At 47.1% G+C, this 21798-nt stretch overlaps 2 protein-coding genes across 5 annotated transcripts in view; one reads left to right on the top strand and one right to left on the bottom strand.

The window, feature by feature from the left end:
- Positions 1 to 37: 37 nt before the first annotated feature.
- On the top strand, positions 38 to 4022 carry CYB5D2 (cytochrome b5 domain containing 2; the record flags this gene model as incomplete). Of its 3 annotated transcripts, XM_083875014.1 has the most annotated exons (5): positions 802 to 1024; positions 1327 to 1467; positions 2025 to 2211; positions 3449 to 3632; positions 3790 to 3855. In XM_083875014.1, 4 exons carry the CDS (start codon positions 802 to 804, stop codon positions 3582 to 3584), a joined length of 687 nt encoding a protein of 228 aa, XP_083731140.1. In that variant the 3' UTR covers positions 3585 to 3632; positions 3790 to 3855. The 3 variants fall into 3 exon arrangements, with proteins under 3 accessions (XP_083731141.1, XP_083731140.1, XP_083731139.1); XM_083875015.1 differs by lacking the exons at positions 802 to 1024; positions 3449 to 3632 and adding an exon at positions 38 to 374 and having other exon boundaries at positions 3790 to 4022; XM_083875013.1 differs by lacking the exon at positions 3449 to 3632 and having other exon boundaries at positions 3790 to 4022.
- A 6319-nt stretch (positions 4023 to 10341) lies between these two features.
- ANKFY1 (ankyrin repeat and FYVE domain containing 1) overlaps positions 10342 to 21798 on the bottom strand; it is a 35241-nt gene continuing 23784 nt past the window's right edge. For both annotated transcript variants that reach the window (XM_083875011.1, XM_083875012.1), the window contains exons 18-25: positions 16001 to 16201; positions 14256 to 14432; positions 13185 to 13332; positions 12828 to 12918; positions 12374 to 12498; positions 12013 to 12159; positions 11446 to 11536; positions 10342 to 10477 (exon numbers count right to left, since the gene is read on the bottom strand). In XM_083875011.1, coding sequence (XP_083731137.1) covers positions 10345 to 10477; positions 11446 to 11536; positions 12013 to 12159; positions 12374 to 12498; positions 12828 to 12918; positions 13185 to 13332; positions 14256 to 14432; positions 16001 to 16201 — 1113 coding nt within the window. In that variant the 3' untranslated portion in view covers positions 10342 to 10344. The remainder of the gene's footprint in view (positions 10478 to 11445; positions 11537 to 12012; positions 12160 to 12373; positions 12499 to 12827; positions 12919 to 13184; positions 13333 to 14255; positions 14433 to 16000; positions 16202 to 21798) is intronic.

Below are 21798 nucleotides of genomic sequence, written 5' to 3'. Positions count from 1 at the left end.
CGCCGCAAAGCGGCCCGGCGCTGTCGCAAAGGGTCGCCCCCGTGCCGGGCGATGGAAGGAGAAGGAGCTGCGGGAGAGGAGGATACTGTGGGACCTGGACTTGGTTCATGTGGAGAAGACTAAGGAGGGATTCACAGAAGTATCTCCAAGGGGTGCCTGCAGGGCGGTGTCAGACTCTCTTTAGTGGTGCCCGGTGACAGGATAGAGTAACGGCCATGAACAAAACCACGACAAATTTCGCTTCAATATGAGAAAAACTCCTTGGCATGAGTGTGGCAGAGCTCTGGGACAGACCTGTCCAGGGAGGGCATGGGAATCTCCCTCTCTGAAGAAATTCCAAACCCACCTAGACCTTCCTGTGGCACCTGTTCCAGGTAACCCTGCCTTTCGACTGGGTGATCTCCAGAGGACACTAACACCCCTAAAGATTCCGTGCGTGTCCTCATGAACGACATCATTAAGAAGAAATTTTTCCCCGGTGAGAGGGGGGAGGCCCCGGTAAAAGGTGCCCAGAGAAGCTGTGGCTGCCCCATTCCTGGAGGTGTTCGAAGACCGGCTGGACAGGTCTTGGAGCAGCCTGGGCTAGTGGAAGGTGTCGCAGCACGAGCAGGGGGTGGAAGGAGATGATCCTTACGGTGCCATTCCACCCGAGCCATTCCATGGCCGGTGCTCCGCCGCCACACTGCCGTAAAGCGCGTCTTCGGCCCGCCCGTCCCGCGCAAGCGGCGCTGGACGCTGTTGGCCGCCATACTGCTGTGCGGCGAGGAAACTGTCGCGCAAAGGCCGTGGTGTCGCGGCGCGATGTGGCGGGGCGCGGCCGCGGCGCTGCTGGGCCTGGCCCTGGCCTGGCTCCTCCGCCGCGGGTTCGAGCCCCGCGCCCGCCTGCTCAGCGCCGCCGAGCTGCGCCGCTACCGCGGGGCGCCGGGCGAGCCCGGCCTCTACCTCGCCCTGCTGGGACGGGTCTTCGATGTGGAGCGGGGCCACAAGCACTACGGGCCCGGCGGCGCATACAGCGGGCTGGCAGGTACCTCCGGCCGAGCGGGGAGCGCGGGCTGGGGCTGGGGCCCGGCAAGGCCTGGCCGGGGAGGGGATCATCCCCTGGCTGTGAATTCACCCCGGGCTGAGGGGAGCGTGTGGATCTCTGGGGAACTGTGAGAGCTGGGGAACGCGTTCCGGGCCTGGGGCGTTCAGCCCTTCTTTGTGGAGCCCGCTCCATGTCTGGGCTGTCATTCCAGGGTTGGGGGATGCACTCCATGCCTGGGGGCTCGTTCCCTGGCTGTGGAATTCACTCTGTGCCCGGGGTCTCTCTCACCCCCCGCCCCGCAGGCAGAGATGCCTCCAGAGCCTTCGCCAGCGGCGACTTCACCCCGGCGGGGCTGGTGGACGATGTGTCGGGGCTGTCCCCGCCCGAGCTGCTCTCCATCCACAGCTGGCTCAGCTTCTACAGGGACAACTACGAGCCCGTGGGTAGGTTCACAGGGCGGGGTGGGCTCACACAGGGGGTGCACAGCCCGAGGTCCTGAGCCCTGCCAGGGATCGGCTGGAGCTGCAGCCAAGCCACATCTCGGAGGTGTGCTTCCCTCCAAGGGAAAGTTTAATGGTTTTCCCACCTGGCTGTTGTCCTGCTTTGGTTGTCTCTGCCGAGCAGAAGGCACGGAGCCAGACTGAAATCACCAGGGCCCAGGAGATTGTGGGAGCAGCAGGGCAGGGAAACTGTTTTGGGGAATGAGGTGCATGGGTGGGAATGGCTTCTGGGTTGTGCAGCTGGAACTGGCTTTGGTTTTAGGTCTGTGATGAGTCTGTGCCTAAGCTTATCCTGCATGGATTTGTTAGTTGGGGTAAATTGCTGTGTGATCCAAGGGGTGAAGGGATGTAAGCTCAGTTTGGTTCTAAAATTGGGCCGTGGTGACATCTCCTTTTATTTTTGTCTTTAAATAACAAATTAAAAATACCCACCACCCCCCCGCAGAACTATGAATTTTCCTTGCCTGGAAAGACTGCTGTTAATTGATCTCCTCTCCCAGGGAAGCTGGTGGGCAGATTCTACGATGAAAATGGGGCACCCACAGAAGCCCTGAGGGAGGCTGAGGCTGCCATTGAGGGAGCTCTCAAATTCCAAGCAGAAGATGAGCAGAAGAAGCAGCAGTTCCCACCCTGCAACTCTGAATGGAGCTCTGCTAAAGGCACCCGGTTCTGGTGCTCCAGACAGAGGTAAAGTTGTCCCCTTTGGAGCAGAGCCTTTTTTTGGGTGCCCTGTGCTTTGTTCTTGCCTGTCCTGGCAGGAGAGGTGTGGGAAGATGTCCTGGCTGCTGCAGCCCCCTCATTCCTTGCGGAGGTGAGGTCTGGACCTGGCACAGGCTGTGTGTGCAGTGCTGCTGCCAGGGCTGGAATGTGCCAGGCACAGATGGACTCTGTCCCTGCCTGAATCCACAGGGATGTTCAGGTGGGAAAAGCCCTCTGAGAGCACCAGGTCCAACCATTTCCCCAGCACTGCCAAGGACAGCACTCACTGTGCCCCTATGTGCCACATCCACAAAGTTTTCAAATCCCTGCAGGGATGGGACTCCACCACTGCCCTGGGCAGCTGTGTCAGTGCCTGACCACCCTTTCCATAAAGAAATTTTCCCCAATTCCAACCTAAACCTCCCCTGGCACAACTTGAGGCTGTTTCACTCTGTCCCTTGTTCCCTGGGAGCAGAGCCTGACCTTCACCTGGCTTCAAACTCCTGTCATGGAGTTGTAGGGAGGGAGAAGGTCCCCCTCGAGCCTCCTTTTCTCCAGGCTGAACCTCTTCTATCACACTGGAATCAAAAAATTTACCACAAGTGAACGTGATTCTTCTGTTCTCAGCAAAACAGGACAAAAAACCCAGCAGGACTGGGATTCAAACAGGTTCTGTCACCTATCAGGAATACAAGTATTAATCTGTATTTCAGTCAGTTTCACAGCCTGGCTCACAGGCTGATACCACAACATTTTCACTTAAACCACATAAAAATGAGGTTAAGGTTTGAATAATCATTTCCTACTTACTTTTCCTCTTAGCAGCTTTCTCAGCTTAGGGACTATTTATTCTGTTTGAAGATGAAATCATTTCACAGACTACACTGCAAAATGCTTGGGCTCCCTGTCAGCCCAGCAGCAGCACCCCTGGGATCTGCTGCTGTGTGTGACTGAGCTGGGGACAGCCTTGGGGCCAGGAGACTTGTGTGAGAGACTGAAAAGCTGCAGTGCTTGGGGAACAGGCAGGATTTGGCCCACAGAGGGACATGATGAATTAGTTGGGGAAGTATTTTTTCTTCTGCTCCAGTTCTCCAAATCAGTGTTTAGTCAGGCACACAGGCCTAGAAGAGCCTGGTCTGTTGGGAGGTGTCCCTACCTATGGCAGGGGATGGACTGGATGATCTTTAAGGTCCTTCCCAACCCAAGTCTCTGTGTTTCTGTGAAGATGTGTGGTCACCTGTGAGGTACCTCCAGAAAAGGCATTTTGCTGTGCTGCAGAAGGCTGTGACTCCTCTTCCAGCAATGGAAACATGGACTGCAGCAGTTGGTCTCTCTCAGAAGAGAGCCTGGAGCAGCAGTGATGAAACCAGGTTCAGACCACTGGTTTCTGAAGCACAGCCAATAAAAAGGTACCAGCTGTGGGATGGTGGCTGCTGGGAGCAGAATCTACCTCAGTGTTAGTTCTAGTTTTCCCAGATTGTCTTAGAAAAAAAAAAAAAAACACTTATTGACTGGAAGCATTTTCAGGGGTTTGGATTGTAACTAATTTTCATTTTCCATCCCCAGCGGGGGCGTGCACCGGGACTGGGCCGGCGTCCCGCGGCAGCTGTTCAGCCCCGGCGTGCGGGGCAGCCGCTGTGTGTGTGTGCGGAGCTCGGGGCCGCCCTGGGGACAGCCACACTCCTTCCCGCACAGCGACACTGGGGACCTGCAGCACCCGCACCTGCGGCAGTTCGAGGGCTGCCCCCCCCTGGCCGAGCAGTGTGTGCTCCTCACGGGCTGAGCCCAGGGCAGGGGAGTCCTGCAGGGAAATGTGCTCTGGGTGGGCAGCTCCAGCTCCAGCCCTTCCACCACTCCCTGCAAAGGGAGCAGTAACAACCTCATGGGATTTGTGATGCTTTTTAATGTGTGGAGTTGAGAGAAGGAGGAAACACTTGAGCCAGGTTAGTGGCTAAAAAAAAAAAAATCAAATAACATTTCCCTTTATTTCTATGGGAAATATTTTTGCACCTGGGAACCAACTGTAAAGATACACAGCCTGAATTGTATTTTACAATTGTATCCAGTCAGGAAATGGATGTTTGTGTGCACAGTGGTGGTTTAAGGCAGCGACGTCAGTGTACACAGGAACTGCTGCAGCATCACTGCCCACACTTGGCGCTCAGTCCTCAGGCCCTGCTGCAGCGCAGGGCTGATGCTCCTTCCCAGGCACCTGACTCACTCCAGAGTTTAAAGGTAGCAGGGAGAACCCTGAATTTCTTCTGCAATTAAGGTCCACAGTATCTAGGAACTTGCACAGTTTAGTTACACACAAACTTTATCAAATTTCTTGGAGTAGAGAAGGCAAAGGCCAAAGCTGTATTTCCTCATTCACTGTTTGCATTAGATACTGTGCCAAGATATTGAAGCCACCCATGAGGATTGTTTGATATTAACCTCACCCTCCTGCTCTGTGATTCACCACTCTCAGACTGATCTGATCAGGAATGAGTAGTTTTAAATAGCTTTCTTTTTGTTGCCTGGGTGGCAACAGAACCATCCTACTGTAATCTGCCTCCTGTTCCATTCTGGTATGAGACTTTCTCCCATCTGGTCTGGGCCTGTCAGACTGCAGCCTCAGCTGGATGTGCCCTTACAACACCCAGCACATTTAAACTCCTCACTTACTGTACCACAGCTGGCAGGATTGAGCAATCAGTGACTCCCAGAAATGCAGGGCAGGTTATTCCCATTTCTGGGTGGGGTTAAAAGGGAGGAATACCTGCCCAGGGTTCAGGCACTGCAGACCTCAAGCTGCAGGGAAGCAGTTGCTGGTTTTCATGGAATCTGCTGTTAAAATCAGTTTTGGTGTAGCTAAGCTTTAAAGAGACACACAGATCAGGGTCCAGTGGTGGCACAGGCCCCTGCTGAGCTGTGGCCAGTTCTTGTCCTTAAGCTGCCATCCTTAAGCTGCCACCTATGTCTAAGCAGCTGGGAAGTGTTTGTAAACTCCTTTTTAGCTCCCACCACCTCTAAAGAGAGTCCCAAAATCCATGTGATTAGTTAATTAGCAAGTTTCCTCCCTTGCAGTAGGACCCATTACAGCTCTTCTCACTGACAAAAGCTCAGAGGATGCTGCAGCTGCCAGGGATGAAGCCACACAGCAACTTAAACATGTACATGCTTGTTGTAACAGTAGGGGGGCACGGAGGTTGTGTTTTGGGTTTTTTTAACCTATCATCATCCTGAAGAGAAGCTGTTCCAGGCACTGCCCAGCTGTGCCAGCTCCTGTCACTCAGGGGGAGCAGGATGTGAAGGCAGAAATCTCAGCCCTGGGCTTGAGCCATCTCTGGGGGTGGAGGGAGCAGCTCCCTTCACACAATGCTGAAGATGAAGCTTTGTAAAAGGTGCAGGAGAGAGCTGCAAAGCAGCCCTTCACTGCCTCCACAACTTTGGCTTTTGCCACGTTTAAAAAGAAATTGCATTTAAGATAGTGAAACTACCCCATTTTGTTAACTAAATGATTGGCAAGCGCCTTTAAAAAAAGCTTTTTAAAGCTATTTAAAAGTTGCAGCAAATTCCAGACTATTAAATGCTGTAAGAAGTAGTTTGTGCGGGCAAACCAGTCCCAGTGAAGGTGGACCAGCTTGACCTAAGCAAGTTTCATCTTGCTGTAACACTCATTGTGCAAATAGTGCTGAGGGAATGGTTTTGATTGCAAGAACTACACAAAAATCAAATAAACTGCTGCAAAAAGGCAGGGCAGGAAGGTGTTGGTTTAAGTTAAAGTTGGTTGAAAAGCAGTTCAGAGCTTATTCCTCACTTTAGGGTTTGGAAAGACTGGGGGGAAAGTTTGTCTTGCTCTAGGAATAAGTCATCTATTAAAGCAAACAAGGAGACACCCTCAGTGACCTGAAGTGCTCCAAGACTGTCATGCTTCTAACTCCAATTCAGCAGCTCAGCTGGGTTCTCCCATGGTGGAAAAGGGTGAAAAACAGTGATAGAAAGCAGTGATAGCTACAGGGGGCTCAAGTCACCACAGAGAGTGCTCTAATAAAGCTCACCATTCATCTGTACATCAGTAAGTTTTATTAATAAAAGACTAATGCATCACAATCTCACCCAGAAGTCCTGGCTGGGTTTGCTATTGCACTGAAGTTTTCCTTTTCCTGAAGTGAAGCTGCAGCAGTTCTCCGCTCTCCCAGGGGCTGAGCTGCCTCCAGTACACAACTGAGTGCACCCAGTGTTTGTAACTTGAACTGATGAACTCCATGAACCAGCTCTGGCCCGTGGGGAGCTTGGATTTGTTTCACAAGACTGATTATAGGTAAGTCTAATATAAGGCATTCAAGATGACTACATGGTACAAACTAGAACACCAGACCTTGACAGCCAAAACAACAGTTGTAGCAGTTCCACAACATGAAAATGAATACTGGATTAATTTCAGAACAAAGAATAAAGTTGTTATGCCCGATTGGATGTTGTATCCCTGTGTTTCTTCGTGGTTTTTAAGGATGAGCTTGCAGAGGGGCAGCTGATACTTCCTTAGCAAGGTTTCACCTCATGATGCATCATCTAGTTCTGCATTTTATTACAAGTAGAATCATTACACAACAAAGTAATGCATATTGGAAAAATACATTTTTACAATGACTCCAGACAAACATTGCAGATAAAATGCCATTGTTCTAAGACTTCCTTTTCTATTTCACAGAGGGTATTAGAAGGTTCAGTTATTTCTGTCATTCATGCAAGCTTTGATTTTTCTGGAGACGAGTTTGCTGCAGTGACCACCTCTGCTGGTTACAGAAAAAAGAGGACTTGCCTGTTAACATTTGATCTACAAAACATCCAGCCTTGGCCTCCCATACTGTTACGTTAGTTTATAAGCACTACATGAGCAGTTGGACAAGCTGTTATCTCCAGCACGGGAAGTCATTAAGGCATCTGTCAGCTTTTAGCCAGCAACTTAGTCTGCTCGGTTAGTACCTTCAACAGCAGCATTCTCACTCCACTGAGTGGTGTGAAACAGTGACTGCATCTTTTACAGACAAAAAAATTTCAGCCAGACCACAGTTTGTGCTTGTGTAAGAGTGCTGGACCACGGTGTCTGCTTGTGTAAGAGTGCTGAATGACTGCAAGCAAAAGGAATCCAGTCTCAGAACAAAAAACTACAGCATGAACCTCCTGACTTCCCGTGCAGCCCTGCTGAAGTGCCTGAAGCCTCGTGTGACAGCAGCACTTGCAGGGACACAAACTGATTTTCCATCTAACCTTTTGTTCAATGCTTGACAGACTTGAATCTCGAGTTAATAGACACCACTAAAAGAGGGGTAAGGGAGGTGGGGGGTTTGGTAACAACTGTATTAATGCTACAAAAAGGGAAGAGCAGTTGTTTTAGAGTTAGAAATGTGTTGACCAGCACTACATTACCAAGTGCCTCATTCACATTTGTACCCCGTAGTGGAGCATTGCCAGCAAAACTCCCAAAAAGAATCTCAGTGGTCTGAGAGTTCAGACCAACACTAGGCAGAGTGTGTGAGGGACTGAGTCCCACCAGTTGTCTGCTGGGGTCAACTCCTCAGCTGAACTAGAAAAGAACTAACCTGGGTTTTGGTTCAAGTTGTGAGCTTTTCCCCTTTAGCTCTGGCAGAAAGCTATTTAGAGTTGGCTGGAAGGAAACTATCTCAAAGGCACTTTAAAAAGGATCAAATTTGCTGAATTTAGTTGCTTTAAATTTAAGGAACACCTCAGGCTGTATATTTAACAATAACCTTAACTTTCCTTTCAGACTTCAGTAAGTAAGCTGGGACAGTACTGGCTGTAAACAGCAAACCAGGAGCACTACAGATGGAGTCCTAGATCTTTCCCAGTTTTACAGTTATAATCAGTATCTTTTATTTTAGAAGAGCAACTACCCAGCCTTAACTTGCCATTCAGTGAAGCTGAGTTTTCACCAGATCCACATTTTCCATCATTAAAAAGCTTGCTTAATTATTCTGTTAGAGCTGAGCTCCCTGTTCCCTTGCCCTTACATCAGAGAAGCCACTGAAAAAGTGGTGTTTAAATGCTTTGGCAATTACATGCTGTGCAGTTTTCCAATGAGGCTGAAGCCCACGGGCTGTGGCCTTGGAAAACCCCTCCTCTGCACTGTCTTTCAGCATTCTGAGCACACTCTTACCCCTCCACATCACTTCAGCTCCAAACCAAGGAAAACAACATGTTATCATGGGACTACAGTTAAGACTTTCACCAAATGCACTTTCTCTCCATCATTATCTTTCACTGCTTGAGATCTGCAACCAGTGGCACCCTGAAATATCAAAGTACACTGTTTTCCAACATCTCTTTCACTCAAAACCCCCCAAACTGTAGCCTGTAGTTAACTGACACCATCAATTACTGCAGCTAACATTAACTGACACCACTATTTTCTCTCATTCACCTACAATATTGTGCCAGAGATGCACCATTTGCATTAGTAACTGTGTTAGAGACCAGCTGTGTTACCCAGACAGAGCATTCTGTTGGAACATGACAGCAGCACACATCAAACAGTGAGGCAAGTTTGTATTGTCACCCATTATTCTTCCCTAGTGGTACAGGGGTGATTTCCAGTTACAATGATGCATATTGAAAGATCAAAGTGCAGATCAAGTGAGACTTGATGTGAAATTCATCATACAAATGTCAGCAATTACACCCTATCCTGGAACAACAGCAGTCTGGTTCATCAGCTCATCTTACTCTAAGACCAACAATTCACTGCTCCAAACAGGGCAACACATCATCACCTGTCCATACTGTTTACTGGAGATAACAGTCATTAAAAAATGCACACCAATTCATGGAGTAATGATGAGGAATGCTGAATTGAGTCTATACTAGCTTAATCTCTTGAAATAAAAACAGCCTTAACATGGCATGTAGTTTTGCTTAAGTACCCATTTTTTCTAACTGAAGCCTTTGCCCACCAAATCACAAGCTGGTCTACCAGTCAAGTACTTTCCTGTTTACCTAGACAATGTGGTGGCAGGTTTCCACAGATTCAGCATGTTTAAGAGAGTACAACCAGCCTAGATTAAAATACTGCAGCTTACTCCTAATAGGAAGCCTCCATGTACAGTGCCACTCACCAGCAATCCTGCTGAAAATGGACCCAAGTTTAGTGTCTAGAGGTGCAGCCCATCCTACACTTGGTAGGGTTACTGACTCTCCCCCAGCAGTTACCAGGCCCCTGAAGTCCCAGGAAAGTGTTACTCTTCCTCCTGGGATTCCTAATGCACTTCAGCATTTATCGCTGTGCTGTGAGTTGGACTTCCCCAGTTTTAGTGTTTCTCCTTTAGCACATGCTCAGGCCTTTCAGCAAACTCATGGTCATTTGTACAAGTGCCATGAACTGGAAGGACCAGCAATGTAAATATGAAAGTGCAACGAAGACTGACGGTTCCAGCAGGCAAGAGCATTTCCTGAAACAATCTTGCACTTCTCTTGAACATGCTAAAGCTAATGAATCATTTGCTGAGGAGGTATCAAGATGTGGATCTGCAATTCTGACTGCTTTGCATCAGATGTAAAGCTTTCTGTTGTAAGGCCACAATTCTTGAGCTATACTTAAAACTACCCCCGGGTCTGAAGAGTTTCTTGAACAGTGGTTGCAACAGCCCAGTTTAGCTTCACAAAAAGTCTTCTCTAGAGAAGGGGAACATTTAAGACAAAGCAAAGGAAGATACCTGGTTACCCTGAAACTTAATACCATCTCTACTAAGCAGCCTGAAAGCCACAGGACTTAATAGAGTTGCTCAGTGCAAAGCACCATGTTGAGGACAGACCTGTTTTATGCCGATTCAATCAGTACAAATTTCAGCTTCCATACCTCACTGCAACTAGAAGAGGGTCTAAATTCTTTTGTCACTTGGTTTCAACAATCCACTCTGATTCCTAGTGAAGTCTATCGCAGCCCAGTACATTTACAGTCATACAAAATCATTGATACCAGAGTATATCATAACGGGGTCCTTAATTAGTTCAGTCTATTGCAGAACACATGTATAGGCCTCCTCTTCCCTATCCAGAGGGCTTGTAAGCAAAGCTGCTGTCGGGAGCACTGACTGGGAATCCCTTTACTTCCACAGCATACTAGGAGACTCCTCCCAGAGTCAGGACATCAAAGCAGATGTTGCAAACTCGAACTGGTTTGTTCAGATCAAATTTTATGATAGGAATCTCCTTTGTTGAGCACTTATGGCAGAGCAGGCGTCCACAGTGTCGGCTGTTGACAGAAGAGGGGTGGGAAAAAAGTGAATCCTGCAGGATGTTACAGTTTGACATTCTTTATCAATGATGGTATCATGAAATAGACACTAGCAATTGAAATGCTGTGATTGTCTTGTATCTCCTGATATTTGTCATGGGATACTGACTAATGCCAGCAGCACATGCTGGTACTGTACCAGTGAGTCACCTGCTACTGCTTCGACTGATGCACGTGGAGTTTCTCCAGCACCCTGAGCTAAGACAAACCTTAGCTTAACACCCTTCCAACCCAGCATGTTTTGTACAAGTTCAAACTATTTTAAAAAAGGCAACTCCTATCTACACAAGAGCAGCTCATGTTCATCTTCAGTCATTTCCACACAACAAACAGGATCTCAAACCTGGGCTGCCAACACCTGCCCAAATCTGCCACCTCTTTTGGAGCAGGTCACCCTAGCACTGTTGTGGTGGTGGTGGTGTGCTGCCTCCTGTCCTTCCTGTGGAAGCCACAGCCCCAGTGGCGGTCCTCTCTGAACCTCACGCCTCCACAGAAGGCTCTCCCTGACCCCATCCTCTGTGCAGGAAATAATCAAGTGCACCTTTGCCATCAAGTCCTGATAAACCACTGCCACCCACATTTACCATTAAACTTCTGTTAACTCACAGTCTTAATAAAATATATTGTTGTTCCTCTGTGGAGTGAAGTGCATCACACTGACAACTGGGTATTTAAGTCCTGCTTCACTACTGGAACTTGGACATTTCTCACTTAACACCAATCAGAATATTAAATGCACAAGGTGCTTAGAATATGATTTCAGCCAGACTACAAGTTTCTGATCTCAGACAGGATGTTTCAGCTGGATTAGTGGTTATACACCTATGTTAACATGAAGGTTTCCTAAAGTACTAGAAGGAACAAGCCTAGCTACATTTGGGGAGGAATCCATTTCCCTGTAAGCACTGCAAGGTGCCTCATATTACCAGTGATGCTTTCTTGTCGTGACTCCAAATTTGGCAGCACATTCATAGCAGTTGGAGCCATCACACCAGGGAGGTTCTTTTGTCAGCATATCTGTCAAGAGGTAAAAATGTGAAGGCAAAATGGGCTCAGACACCTCTGAGTACACTAAACCTGAAGGCTTTTTCTAGTTCTAGGTTGAATTCAGTATAATAGATTTAATTACTCCTGCAGGAGCTGGAGTCTCATTTGTAGATAATCTATAGTTGCTTTCCATCACATTGTCCACAGCACCAGTTAAAAAGCAGTGTCTGTGTTTTAAACTACATTGGACTACACAACCAGCCAAGAGTTTCCTTGTCTATCCTTACAGAAAAAGTAGTATCTAACAGTCTGCATTGTACAACTTTTCAATTAATCACCAGAAAAAAACTGGTATTTCTACCCTGAACTGATAGTAATATAAAATTCACAAGTTCTGCCTCTCTGGAATTACTGCCATCTAAGTTAAACGTCCAGAGCTCTTTCCTCTGAAGTATCCTGGAAGCAAAAGCCAGAAATACTTTCCCACCACAGTAAGTGGTACTTACCCAGCAATCTAAAGAGAAGCTGTTTTGTAGCAACTTGATAGTTGAAGATATTGACTCCTTGGTTATTGTTAACTCCCAAGCGAGCCCCAGCCCTCACTATTGCACGACACAAGTTAGCATTTCCCTTCATGTAAGCCAAGAGCAGCACTGAAAAATAAAAGCCAGACAGTTCCTTGCTAACAGAGTGGTAGATTGTGTTACATTCAGTCCAGACAGGATCTTTAGTTTTTAAATTTCCATGTATTGTGTGTCTCCTACTGTATTTAACATATTATTGCCAATTATTCCAGCTTTAACAGTGACATTCCACGAATACAACTCAAGTGACTTTCCAGTTTAAGAGTTGTTGAGTCTCACCTACCTGTGTTTCCTTCAGCATCAGGTTTGTCTAGAGGGTATTCTGGCATACACTCCAAGAAGAGTTCACAGATGGCTGCTGCATTATCTTTCCCATATTGTCCCAAAATATGCATTGGTGACTGGCCTCTGGGGAAAAGAGTTTGTTATCCTGATCAAAGTCTGCTTGCTACTGCAGTTACTCATCCAACTCTCCTTGCTTTCACATTTGGTTCAGACTTGAACAATGCTGCATCTCAGTAACTGAATACACCACACACAACTCCCTACTTAACTTTCCTTCCTTGGTGCATACATATAATTTGCACAGAATTTAGACACAGCATCATCTACACACTTCCAAATTCATGTATAAGTAATATAATACAAGCCAAATATATATATTTTAAGCAGCATATCAGCACTTATTTTAAAATACAAAATGGTTCTTTTAGTCTGTTAAGACTATAAATAATTACCTGATATTAAAGGCTTCTGCATCCACATTGCACTCTGTGAGGAGGACCCGGATATTGTTCAGACGGCCGTGCATCACTGCCAGATGCAGAGCTGAACAGGAAAAGAAAAAAAAGAAGGTTCAAGATTCCGAGTATCAGCAATAATTACAGCCTAGTAACTAAATTAAACACCCTCCTTCCACTTTCCCAACCCCCCTCCTTCTCAAACAACTCCTTCCATCTGCTTTGATTTCCTGCACTTTCATTCTTTCAACTTCGCAGTGCAAGCCCACTCACAGTGAGCTTTCCACCACTAGGAGACATCATTAACGGACCTACTGCAGTGTTGTGCATTTACTTGTGTAACGTGGAGTTTACCATTATTTCCATTTTCATCTACAGCTGCAAAGTCCACTCCATTCTCCAGAAGGACTGAACAAATGGTGGGCAGGTCTTGCTGGGCTGCCAAGTGAAGAGCAGTCTGACGGTGCTTGGTCAGTTCGTTCACCTGGGCACCTGCAAGCAGCTGTCAGGGTGCAAGAAGGAGTATGTTCAAAGATGGTTTCAGGGCTATTTTAGCCAACAGCTTATTTCTGTGAATGAAGCATACAAGAATCTACTCTACAGAGATACTTCTAGGCCTCCAGAGCATATAAAATGGCATCATTACTGAGCTGCTCCAACTTGTGTTTGTATTCAGATCTTCAGAAAGGGCAAGGAAAGATTCTTTAGGTTAAACCACACTACCTAGTGATTGCTGCAAACCCAACATGCTCATGTGAAGGCTACAGTGGAAGCTCAGTGTCCTGGGTTTCAGTGTAGGATGTGCACTAAGTATTTATTCTATCACCATCTTCATGAATTGTTGAAACCAGGTGGGGCAGTGTTTTCCCAGGCCCCCTTCCTTTGAGCTCTTCTGCTCATGGCCCATTGATGCCTTGCCCAGGACTCACAGGTAACTCCCTCCAGGAGCTCTCTCTGTTTAATGGGCCATCAAGGACCCACTGCACGACTTCTCATTCCATTGTGAGATGCTCTGCCCAGGGGGAGGAGCCAAGCATTCCCACCTGGATATAATCTGGGATTTGGGACAGGACAAGCAGCCCTTACCCACTGGATTCCCAGAGGACCAGAGCTACCAGACCTTTCTACAGGATCACTGCTTCAGGAAGAGCACCTCATCTGGACTGCTTCCACCACCCTGCTCAGATTGTATTCTGACTCTGTCAGTGGTCTTCTGTATTGCATTTATTTTATTTTACTTTTTTCCTTCCTATTAAATTGCACTTCTAACTTGAAGTCTCTCACTGGTTTTGCTTTCAAACCACTACAACTCAGCTAACAGGACAAGCTGAGGGAACTTTCTGTTCCAGAAGAAGTGGTGTCACTGATGTGGTTTCTCAGCCTGTGAGGAAGGCAGATGTATACTCTGAGCCTCTGAGCACACACCAGGTTGCGCACGATGATCTCGGAGCCGGCCTGCACGGCCAGGTGCAGCGGGGTCAGCTTGGAGGCGTCCTGCACGCGCGAGTTGACGTTGGCCTGCACGCTGATCAGGAACAGCACGCTCTCGATGTCCGAGTTCTGGACCGCCACATGCAGGAAATTCCTGCCTTTGTTATCAACCTGCGGCAGAAAGGGCACCTGGGATTAATTTATTATTCCTCTAGAACAAATTTTCTTTCTAGAATATTCCTCTAGGACAAGTTTTCACCAAGAGACTGTGGGCCTGATGTTTCTGGGTCTGAGAGATTTTAGCCTGCTAGCAGCTGCTAACTTTCTCCCAAGGAAAAATTTCTCAAGAAACCTTTTCAAAACAATCCTGGCAAACAACTCTCTCAGAACAATCTTTCTGCAGGTTTTGCTGTTTCTCTAGTTTAACCAATGGTATTAGATAGGTGTTATTCCTATTCACCCATCATGTTAAGTCTGTATCACAACACCTTATAAAAGGCGGCAAGAATTAGACAACAAAGCCTTTTTTCTATGCTCTTTGCCTTCTGAAATATTTGGAGTCTCTTATCTTTCTTTCATGTCCTACAATGACAGACACTTGCTCCCTCTGCTTGAACTGTAGAATCTTTTTCCTTTCACTGCTTGACATTAGAGACTTACCTGATAGAAGTGACTATCAAATAACCAAACTGAGAAATTAACTGCTCAGTCCAGTCTGCCTCACACTACTTCATTTGAGTTTTATAATTTTTTCATTTCTTGACCACACACTGGAGAGTATTGTTAGACAGACAAAAGGTTAACAGCTGTTGTGGTTAAGTACTGAGCAGCAGTTAATGAAAAACTCAGTTAAATGAAACAAGCTTGAGTCTATCCAGCAATTAATCCAGGAGAAGGAAGCACCATGGAATCTTTCCACACTGATGTGAAGTGTATCCACAGAACCATAAAATGGTTTGGGCTGGAAAGGACCTTCTAAGGTGGTCCAGTCTCACCTCCTGCCATGGACAGGGACACCTTCCACTGTCCCAGATTGCTCCAATCCACCATCCAACGTGGCCTTTGCCACTTCCAGGGATGGGGCAGCCACGGCTGCTCTGGGCAACCTGAGAATTCATGGTTTTGGTTTAATACCAAGTACATGTTGTTCAACTTTCCCTTCCAACTGATGTTAAAGCATATTTAAACTGGCTGTATTTGTAACCATGTTTTACAAGAGCTCGCTAAGGACTCAAATATTTTACTAGTAATTAAATTTACAAAGGATAGGAAGAATCTCCTCAACAGCTGCCTGAAGTGTCATACCAGAAGCCTGAAGATACAGTTGGAGGTTTTACAATTCAGCAGAGCAGCATAGCATTTATTATTCAGTTATTTTCGGTCAGGTTTTCTGTTTTGGATAGATTTAGGATAGCTGGGTAATAGACTATTTCTGTACTAGTCCAGCACAAGTCAAGACTAGAGTGAGAAATTTCTCCTTGTACACAGATATGCCTGTTTCTCAGTTTAGTATTGACAATAAAAGATTTGACAAGACACTAACCCTTAATGTTCTCACTCACATATATCACATACACACTTACAGTTTCCTAATAAATCCTGTTTAAGAGAATTGGCATCTGGCAAATGGATTGCATGTAAAGCCACAAAAGGATAAAACAAAACTGGCTTGTGGCACAGCTGTTACCAGAAACTAGTACAGTAACAAAACCAGCATGGTTTGAACACTCCCACCTTACCTGTTCTGCAGCTCCTGGTTCCCTCTTCAAAATTGCTTCAGCTGCTTTATTATTTTTATACGTCATAGCACAAGCAAAGGGAGTCATTCCTTGCCTGTCACGGACATTCAGCTTAATATCTGGATGTGAAATCATCAGCTGAATGATAACATTATGTTGGTTGCTAATGGCAACATGGATTGGAGTTCTTCCTTCTGCATCCTAGAAGAAAACCAGGAAGTTCGTTATATACAGACTCAGTAGCACACCAATCCTTCCCTAATTCTGAATGGTCAGGGAAACTTAGTTTAGTCCTGTCACCAACCCAGCTCCCTTCAGCACGGACACCAAACAGCTGCAGGGCAAGATCAAACCCACAGTGTAAGAAAAGCAAATTGAGATTTGTTTCTCCCCAGACGTTGACCTCAATCCTGTGCTATACAGCCTTTTAAATAGCTCATCATAACAGCTCCCATTTAGTCATGCATTTTGGGGGCAGAGATGAGCATTCAAATTTAATAGCAAAGTCAGCTGAGGTGTTTAAATATTTGATTTGTTTCAAGCAGCAGATTACAGCAAAGGCTGCTTTGTGACTGTGTTTTGTGATTTGTTTAATGTCACTTTCAACAGCATCAGGACCTAAAAAGGTTATCCATTCATTTATTTTGTTGTCATTTATAAAGCTTCTGTTTAAGGATTACTGCATAATCAAAGATGAACTGTAACTCATACTTCCATGACCTCAGTTTAGTCAGTAACAGAAGACATTTCCCAAACATACTAACAAAGAGTATTCTGGAGTTTTACACTGTAGTTGATTTAATGATTAATTGCAGCCCTGCTCCTGCCTTTAATTCACACTAGGGGCAGAAGACACTGAATCCCACCGTTACATGAGAAAGTAACTAGCTTTTCTGGGTTGCAGTGTAAGATGTACACAAAGTATTTATTCTATCACCATCTTCATGAACTGTTGAAACCAGGTGGGCTAGTGTTTTCCCAAGCCCCTGCCTTTGGGGTGTCTTCTGCTAATGGCCCATTAACGCCTGGCCCATGACTCACAGGTAACTCCCTCCAGGAGTTATCTGTGTTTAATGGGCCATCAAGGACCCACTTCACACTCCTCATCCCACTGTGAGATGCTCTGCCCAGGGGAAGGAGCCAAGCATTCTCACCTGGATATAAGCTGGTATGTGGGACAGTGCAAGGGGCACTTACCCACTGGATTCCCAGAGGACCAGAGCTCCCAGACTTTTCTACAGGATCACTGCTTCAGGAAGAGCACCTCACCTGGACTGCTTCCACCATCCTGCTCAGGTTGTATTCTGACTCTGTCAGTGATCCTTTGTGTTATTGCATTTATTTTATTTTACTTTTACCTTTTTACCTTTCTTCTTATTAAATTATATCTCTGACTTGGAGCCTCTCATTCGTTTTGCTTTCAAACCACAACATTTCTTGGTGCCCAACGTGGGGCAGAGGCACTGAGAAAAGTCAGAACTACAGTTTTGTATTGAAGAAGACACCTATTTGCTATGATGCTCAACATGCTTACATGTGTCTTATACCTATCTCTCTATATTTTTCCACACATGGGGCACTATCTGCCGGTCTTAATGCTCCTGCATAGACCAGGGTATGGTACTAAAATTGCCTTATTGGTCTATTATGTCCATTGCTTGATAAACTCCGAGGCAATGAACAGCATTCAGAATATATACCCAGTTTTGGATTCGTTTTCTGGTCTAGGATGCTACATCTGGGGCCTCAACAAACTTACCCAGCCCCTGTGGGGAGGAGTAAAGAATGATTTTTTTCCAGCTTTTCAGGCATAACACAGCAGTTTTTGAAAATACTGAGTACCCTCTTGATACCAAGGACAGTATGATGATGCTGTTAGTCCTGCTTTGTCTTCTCTGCACAGCCCGTACCATGCTTAGGATCAAAAGACTGCCTGGTGTGACACAGCGTGCTCTTAAGGAAGAGGAAGAGGGAAAGAGAAGCAAAACAACAGCATCAGCATCTACACAGACCGTCACAAAGAAGAAGAGAACCAAAGGCAAGACAACAGTGTCCTCATCTACACAGACCATCGGAGAGGAGAAAGAAGCCAAGAGTGAATCAACAGTGTCCACATCTACAAAGACTGTCACAGAGGAAAAAGGAACCAAAGGTGGCGTCAGCATCTCCACACAAACCGTCACTGAACTGGAATCACCTAAACCAGTAGCAGTTGTCACCACTCAGAAGAAGACGTCAAAGAGCAAATCAGTCTGCGTAGTGACTGACGAGAATGCAGCAGGACCTTTGCAGCCAGCAGAAGAGACAGAGATAGAGATCATCACTTGCTCTCTATCCCTGGGTGAGCTGCATGACCTGTGAAGAGAATTCATCCGCCAGACCGAGTCCATCCTGACCTGGCTACTCCGCATCTGGGACGCTGCAGCCAATGACACCATTCTGGATGGAATTGAGGCCAGGCAACTGGGATTGCTGTCCCGGGATGTGGTCATTGACCAGGGAATTGGGAAAACCCAAGAACCTCTCAGCCTCTGGCAGCGACTGCTAACAAGTGTGAAAGACAGATACCTTTGTAAAGAAGACCTCCAAGTGCACCAAGGAAAATGGAGCACAATAGAACAAGGTATCCAACGCCTGAGGGAATTGGCTGTGCTAGAGATCATTTTTTTCAGAAGACGAGAGATTTCCTAAAAGCCCAGACGATGTCCAGTGCACATCACGGATGTGGTTGAGATTTGCACGGCTTGGACCAGAGATGCACTCACGTTACCTGGCAACACTGCAATGGAGGGAAGGTGAGGACAAGGTGGGAGTCTTGGCTAATAAATTAAGAATTTACAAGGACACTGTCACCGCCCCAGTTTGTACCTATGTCTCGTCTGTGGAAACAAGACTGGCTGAACAAGTCCGGAGCTTGATTGAAGAAGGCCATCAGAAATTGAAAGAACTTAAGGAAGAAATTTACCATATCTCACCAGAGCCGACGAGAGTCTCTGCCATTAGGAGCAGGTGTCCCCCAGCCAGGGAGAGAGGATACACACCATGGGGTAACCTCTGGTCTTTTCTTCGAGAGCATGGAGAAGACAGGAAGAAGTGGGATGGAAAACCCACTTCCGCCTTAGCAGCCCGGGTACATGAACTGAAAAGAGGAACACCTACCACAAGAAGCCCATCTAGAATCAAGGTTGCCCCAGTCTCTCAGAACTCCAGACGGTACAGGAATGATGATATGACTGATCCTCTGGAAGGGACCTCAGAAACATACGTACAGGAGGAGAACAATGTATGCCATGACCAGGAATAGGGGTGCCCTGCCTCTAGCCAGGAAGAGGAAAGGGACAATCGGATCTACTGAACTGTGTGGATCCGATGGCCTGGCACATCTGACCCACAAGAATATACGGCGTTGGTTGACACTGGGGCCCAATGTACCATGATGCCATCAAGGTATGTAGGAACAGAATCCATCTCTATTTCTGGGGTGACAGGAGGGTCCCAGGAACGGACTGTATTAGAGGCTGAAGTGAGTTTAACCGGGAACGAGTGTCAGAAACACCCCATTGCGACTGGTCCAGAGGCCCCATGCATTCTCGGCATAGACTATCTCAGGAATGGATATTTCAAAGACCTGAAAGGATATCGTTGGGCTTTTGGGATAGCCGCAGTTGAGAAAGAAAACATCAGACAGTTGAATACTTTGCCTGGTCTCTCAGATGACCCCTCTGCTGTGGGACTGCTGAGAGTCGAAGAACAACAGGTACCAACTGCCACAACAACAGTACACCGCCGCCAATACCGCACTGACAGAGAGTCTGTGATTCCCATACATGAGATGATCCGTAAACTGGAGAGCCAAGGGACGGTCAGTAAGACTCATTCACCTTTCAACAGCCCAATATAGCCTGTGCGTAAGTCCAGTGGAGAATGGAGACTGACGGTGGATTACCGTGCTTTGAATGAAGTCACGCCACCACTGAGTGCTGCTGTGCCAGACATGTTAGAGCTTCAGTACGAGCTGGAGTCCAAGGCAGCAAAGTGGTATGCGACCATTGATATTGCCAATGCCTTCTTCTCCATTCCTTTGGCAGCACAGTGCAGGCCCCAGTTTGCTTTCACCTGGAGGGGTGTGCAGTACACCTGGGACCGACTGCCCCAGGGGTGGAAACACAGCCCCACCATCTGCCATGGGCTGATCCAGGCTGCACTGGAGAATGGTGAGGCTCCGGAACATCTGCAGTACATTGACGATATCATCATATGTGGAAACACCCCAGGTGAGGTCTTTGAGAAAGGAGAGAAGATTATCCAAATGCTGTTGAAAGCTGGTTTTGCCATTAAACAAAGAAGGGTTAAGGGATCGGCTCAAGAAATCCAGTTCCTGGGAGTCAAGTGGCAAGATGAAAGTCGCCAAATTCCCACAGAGATAATAAACAAGATCACTGCCATGTCCCCACCTACCAACAAGAAGGAAACACAAGCTTTTCTAGGTGCCATAGGCTTCTGGAGGAGGCACATTCCTGAGTACAGTCAGATCGTGAGCCCTCTCTATCTGGTTGCCTGCAAGAAGAACGATTTCAACTGGGGCCCTGAACAGCAACAAGCCTTTGTTCAGATCAAACAAGAGATTGCTCACGCAGTAGCCCTTGGCCTGGTCAGGACAGGACCAGATGTGAAGAATGTGCTTTACTCTGTAGCCGGGAACAACAGTCTGTCCTGGAGCCTGTGGCAGAAGGTGCCTGGGGAGACTCGAGGCCGACCATTAGGATTCTGGAGCCGAAGTTACAGAGGCTCCGAAGCCAACTACACTCCCACAGAGAAGGAGAATATTGGCCGCCTATGAAGGAGTTCAAGCTGCCTCAGAAGTGATTGGTACTGAAACACAGCTGCTTCTGGCACCTCGATTACCAGTGCTGGGGTGGATGTTTAAGGGAAAGGTTCCCTCCACACATCACGCCACTGACATCACATGGAGCAAATGGATTGCTCTCAGCACACAGCGCGCCCGTATTGGAAACCCAAATCGCCCTGGGATTCTGGAAGTTATAACAAACTGGCCAGAAGGTGAGAATTTTGGATTATCATCTGAAGAAGAAGAAAAGCAAGTAACATGTGCCAAGGAAGCCCCACCATATAATGAGCTACCGGAGACTAAAAGACAATACGCTCTCTTCACTAATGGCTCCTGCCGAATTGTAGGCACTAACCGGAAATGGAAGGCTGCAGTTTGGAGCCCCACACGACAAGTTGCACAGGCTACCGAGGGACAAGGTGGGTCGAGTCAGGTTGCACAGCTTAAAGCTGTCCAGCTGGCTTTGGATATTGCTGAACGAGAGAAATGGCCGAGGCTCTATCTCTACACTGACTCCTGGATGGTAGCTAATGCTCTGTGGGGATGGCTGAATCGCTGGAAAAAGGCCAACTGGCAGCGCAGAGGAAAACCCATCTGGGCCGCTGACATTTGGCAGGACATCGCTGCCCAAGTAGAGAGACTGACCATGAAGGTTCGACACGTGGACGCACACGTACCCAAGAGCCGGGCTAATGAGGAGCATTGCAACAATGAGCAGGTGGACAAAGCTGCCAAGGTGAAAGTATCACAGGTGGATGAAGACTGGCAGCACAAGGGAGAACTGTTCTTAGCTCGTTGGGCCCATGATGCCTCTGGTCATCAAGGAAGAGATGTGACATACCGATGGGCCCGTGACCGAGGGGTGGACCTTACTATGGACAGCATCTCCCAGGTCATCCACAACTGTGAGACCTGCGCTGCAATCAAACAGGCCAAGCGAGTGAAGTCT

This window comes from Zosterops lateralis, assembly GCF_965231275.1.
Source record: "Zosterops lateralis genome assembly, chromosome: 19".
NCBI classification, from domain to species: domain Eukaryota; kingdom Metazoa; phylum Chordata; class Aves; order Passeriformes; family Zosteropidae; genus Zosterops; species Zosterops lateralis.
Note: the sequence above shows the minus strand (reverse complement) of the source record. Positions and strands in the feature narration are given on the sequence as shown.